Raw genomic sequence first — 4,051 nt, 5'->3', positions numbered from 1 at the left:
ATTATATTAAAGCGACCAAATCCACTTTAACTTATGGAAGTAAAGTTCGGGTAAGTCTTCAAAAAAACAAGCAAACAAATTCAAATAAAACGAAATAGGTTTTCTGTCTAGAAGGAGTCTAGATTTATTCTTCGATATATAATGAAAATAGGGGCAAAGGTCAGATTAGATTAAATGCCTCAACATGTACAGTTCAGAGTAATAAAAAATGGTTTGAACTGATAAGACAGCTTCTAAGGTTTGACATGGCAAACAGGGTGGAGAAATTCACACCAATATTTGTTGGGAAATTATGTTTCCCAAGGATATTAGCAGATATCAGAATTTGGAGGGTGGTGTGAAGCATAGGCATAAACAACTTCCTTTAAAGTAACACAATCGGTTGCTTAAACATTTGTTTCCTCCTTAATTTCTGTTATCTTGTTTGTTGTTGTTAAAACCTTTGAACATGGTTAAGAGAAGGCATACTGTAAGATTAAGCTTAGAAAAAAAATTAGAATGTGCAACATAAGCATATTTTCAATTTCAGGGAACTAGTAATATTCCTTCATTGTGGATTTTCAGTTTAAAAAGTTTAAATCTAGACATTTTTTGGAAATATTTGTGCTAATACCAAATACACCTCTAGGTAGGAACTTTTGCGAAAACAGTGTTACACCTATGTGAAACTATTCCGGAAAGAATAATGTACATTTTTTCTTTATCTTGTTAAATAAAAATAAAATCAAAAGTTACAGAAAAAGGAGTAATGTTTGGTTTGTTTTTTTAGGTACCTCATATACCACTTTTAGTTTTTATTACAAAAAAAGAAATAAAGACAACACTATATATATTCAGCTGTTTCAGTTAAAAGAAGGTAAAACCAAAATTACTTATATGAATTGAATATGTAGTAATAATTAAAACTATTGCATGCAAAGTGTTTAAACTTGATGTAAAAATGTGTCATAAATGTATTTATGTATAATAAAGCAGTAGCTCCTTACTTTAACAAATTTGAAAGTGCTCAATCTCCAAGATTTCCCTTTATTTCTAACTCCAAGAAAGCCTGAGTCATGTGCTACAAGGAATCACATTAAAAAAGTACATTTTCTGTTAAATATGTAAATACAGCCTTTAAAATGTGTAACTTGTAAACTCATATACAGTAAATGCATTGCTCAAGAACTTTTGAAATTCTTTTACAGCTTTCTCTACATTAATCATCATCTCTAACAGCAAATTTCACATCACAGTAGAGCAACAACTGCACACTAATTTCTGAAAACAACACAATGATACCACTCCTCTATGTGTTTACATTGTAAAATTAAAAAATTGGATGTAGGTCAGATACAACTTGTCATAATAGGTTTAGCATGTGCCTTGGGTATTGTCTTGGTGCTGTTTAATCTTTTTATGGTGCTTTTTTATTATTTTTATGATTAGAGGCATAATCCAGGGCAATACGCTCCCTATCTTTTGACTTCCTGGAAAGATAGTTAAATGAACTGCTGGCTCTTACGAATCAGCTGTCAGACTATATAAGGGATGATGTTCCTTCCTGTTGGAGTCCAGTCAGGTTAAGGATGGGTTGCAGACGCACAGACTGCCTCTCTCGGCCTCTGTCAAACCTCTTTGAAAAACTCGGATCAACAGTTGGCTCCTATCCATTTTACTTTTTTGTTATTCCAATTTTGATCACAGCGTCACTTAGCGGGGGCTTTTTTTTCCTCAAAGATAGAGAAGATAATGATCTTGAACGCCAGTTTACCCCCAAAAAAGGACCCTCGAAGGCAACTAGGGCTTTTGTTAGGGAGAACTTTCCTTACAATGCTTCCATGTTTTCTGAGAAAAGATTGTATGACAGTGGGAACTTTGCATCTCTCATTGCTGTGTCAAAGAACAGCAACAATATTCTGGAAAGCCCTGCCTTGGAGGACATCATCAGACTCAATGAGAAGATTCAGAACATCACTGTGAACAGCAAGAGGCTGGGATTCAGTCAGGCCTGTGCCAAAGCCAATGAGAAGTGTGTCTCAAACGTCATCCTGGAAATCCTCAGCTACAATGAGACCAGCAGAAACAGCATCACCTACCCGGAGCATCGACACGGGTCCAGTTTGGTCTTCCTTGGCTCTGCGCTCGGTGGAGTTCTAACAGATGCAAACGGCAACATCCAGAGGGCTCAAGCTTTGAAGTTATTCTACTACTTAAACAACCAAGAATCTGCAGCCGAGACTTCCAAGTTGTGGCTAAGAGGATTTAAAGCGCTGCTGTCAGATGAGACAGACAGGAAACACATTGACGTATGTAATCCCTTTGTTTTATTCTTTGACAATAAATCCATCACACACACACAATGAGGATGTGAACTGAAATCTAACTGCCCTTCTGTAAGTTACTTAAAATGTTGAAGCAGATGCATTGGTTTAGTCATAAAACTAATTTTGCTTAATCGATAAATCTGAAACCTTTACAAATACGCATGCAAAATATGGTTTTCATATGAAAAATTATCAAGGGGGGAAAAAACAGTCTAAACTTACCTGCTGCTAAGTAAAAAAGTTATCCAATCCTCATCAGATCAGGTTATTAAGGAACCGTGACAAGCCACATTTTTCCAGACCTCTGGCCTAAATAAAAAAAATGCTACACCTGTCAAGAATTACAGGCTCAAAAAGCAATACCTTATCTAAAAAGTACCATAATCAGAGGAATTCAAGCATCTCTGCATCTGACAGAAGTTTAAAAAATATTTGAAAGCTATAATGCTAAAAACAATTATTAATAATTTGAGAAAAAGTGGGACATTGGCAAAGCATCCCAATATGGCGGCCAACCAAAACTACTGCAAAATATCAGCATTGGTACACAGTAATTACATGTAGTTTAATATTGCTGGTATTTATCTACTGTTGGTTGGGGTTAAAGGCAGTAGCAGATTTGAATTTTTTTCTTCTTTGGTCTCCTAGCTGTTCACTATTTTAATTTCTTTAGGCTCAAACTGGACAATATGCTTTGATGAGTAAAAATGAGACAACCTTCAGGAAGCCTGGCGAGCCACTGAAAGGGACTTCTTTTTTAATTGCTCAAAGGAAACCTGCAGCTAATTCCTTGTTAGAGAAAATCTACAGTCCATCCCATGTTCTCATTCTGCTCCAGATTAAATTGTAAGACTCATGAAAAACATGATTTTTTTCTGCTGTGCTGCTTTGCAGGTCTCTTACTACACCTCTAAATCCAAGCAGGAGGAGATCGACAGCCACACCATAGATGGATTCCCTTTGTTCCTCATCACTTATGCCTGTGCTATAAGCTTCTCTGTGATTTCCTGCCTAAGGTAAGAAGTCATCAGCGAATGTCACACAGAGCGCTTGACATCAATTCATGTAGAGGATACAGAGAGATATTATTCATCCGTTTGAGCGATTTCAAAATGACAGACCACACAGAAAACATTAAATAATTTTGAAACAAAATTAATACAGAAATAAAAGTTGTAGCTGCACCAAGGATTGTGCTTTCAGAAACTTAATATACATTTCTTACACCGAATTAATGTAGTTTCAAATTATATGCATTGGTTAGAAAATTTATTTCTCTGTGGAAATAAAAGAAGAAAAAAAAAAAGAAAACAAATTTAACTAAAATTCCTCCGCTCAAATGCGGCAACAGAAGTTTGACCTGTTTTGAAATGTAAATTTGTCAATCTGAGTTTTTTTACTCTGTGGATAAAGGGTGTATGTCTATGATATAAAAAAATAGCTTTATTATTTGCTTCATTTGAGATGTGTTTAATATTTTTTAACCTGTTATTTTCGATGTTTTGTAATGTGCATGAGAAGTCAAAATGTCTCAAGCATTTGAGTCAAAATGTCTCAAGCTCTTTACAATCTTTCTCAACTTGAAAAAGTCAAATCTCTGGCTTAATGAGTCATGTGACCTACACCGCCGCTTTAAATCAGTCTGAGCTCCATTTAAACATGAGAGCTAAAAAAGCAAAACGTTGTTGTTTGGCATCAAAACCGATATGACAATTAGCTGATCACCTATTTTATTTTCTTATTTT

At 35.2% G+C, this 4,051-nt stretch overlaps 1 protein-coding gene across 1 annotated transcript in view; it reads left to right on the top strand.

Annotated features, from left to right (window-relative positions):
• The first annotated feature begins 1,568 nt into the window (after window positions 1–1,568).
• The window catches only part of LOC107081847 (patched domain-containing protein 3-like), a 5,630-nt gene continuing 3,147 nt past the window's right edge, over window positions 1,569–4,051 (top strand). Inside the window, exons 1-2 of the mRNA XM_015370167.1 lie at window positions 1,569–2,288; window positions 3,201–3,322. Coding sequence (XP_015225653.1) covers window positions 1,569–2,288; window positions 3,201–3,322 — 842 coding nt within the window. The remainder of the gene's footprint in view (window positions 2,289–3,200; window positions 3,323–4,051) is intronic.

This window comes from Cyprinodon variegatus, unplaced genomic scaffold (assembly GCF_000732505.1).
Source record: "Cyprinodon variegatus isolate N-32 unplaced genomic scaffold, C_variegatus-1.0 Scaffold42, whole genome shotgun sequence".
NCBI classification, from domain to species: Eukaryota; Metazoa; Chordata; class Actinopteri; order Cyprinodontiformes; family Cyprinodontidae; genus Cyprinodon; species Cyprinodon variegatus.
The sequence above is the reverse complement of the archived record's forward strand: the minus strand, read 5'-3'. Positions and strand labels throughout refer to the sequence as shown.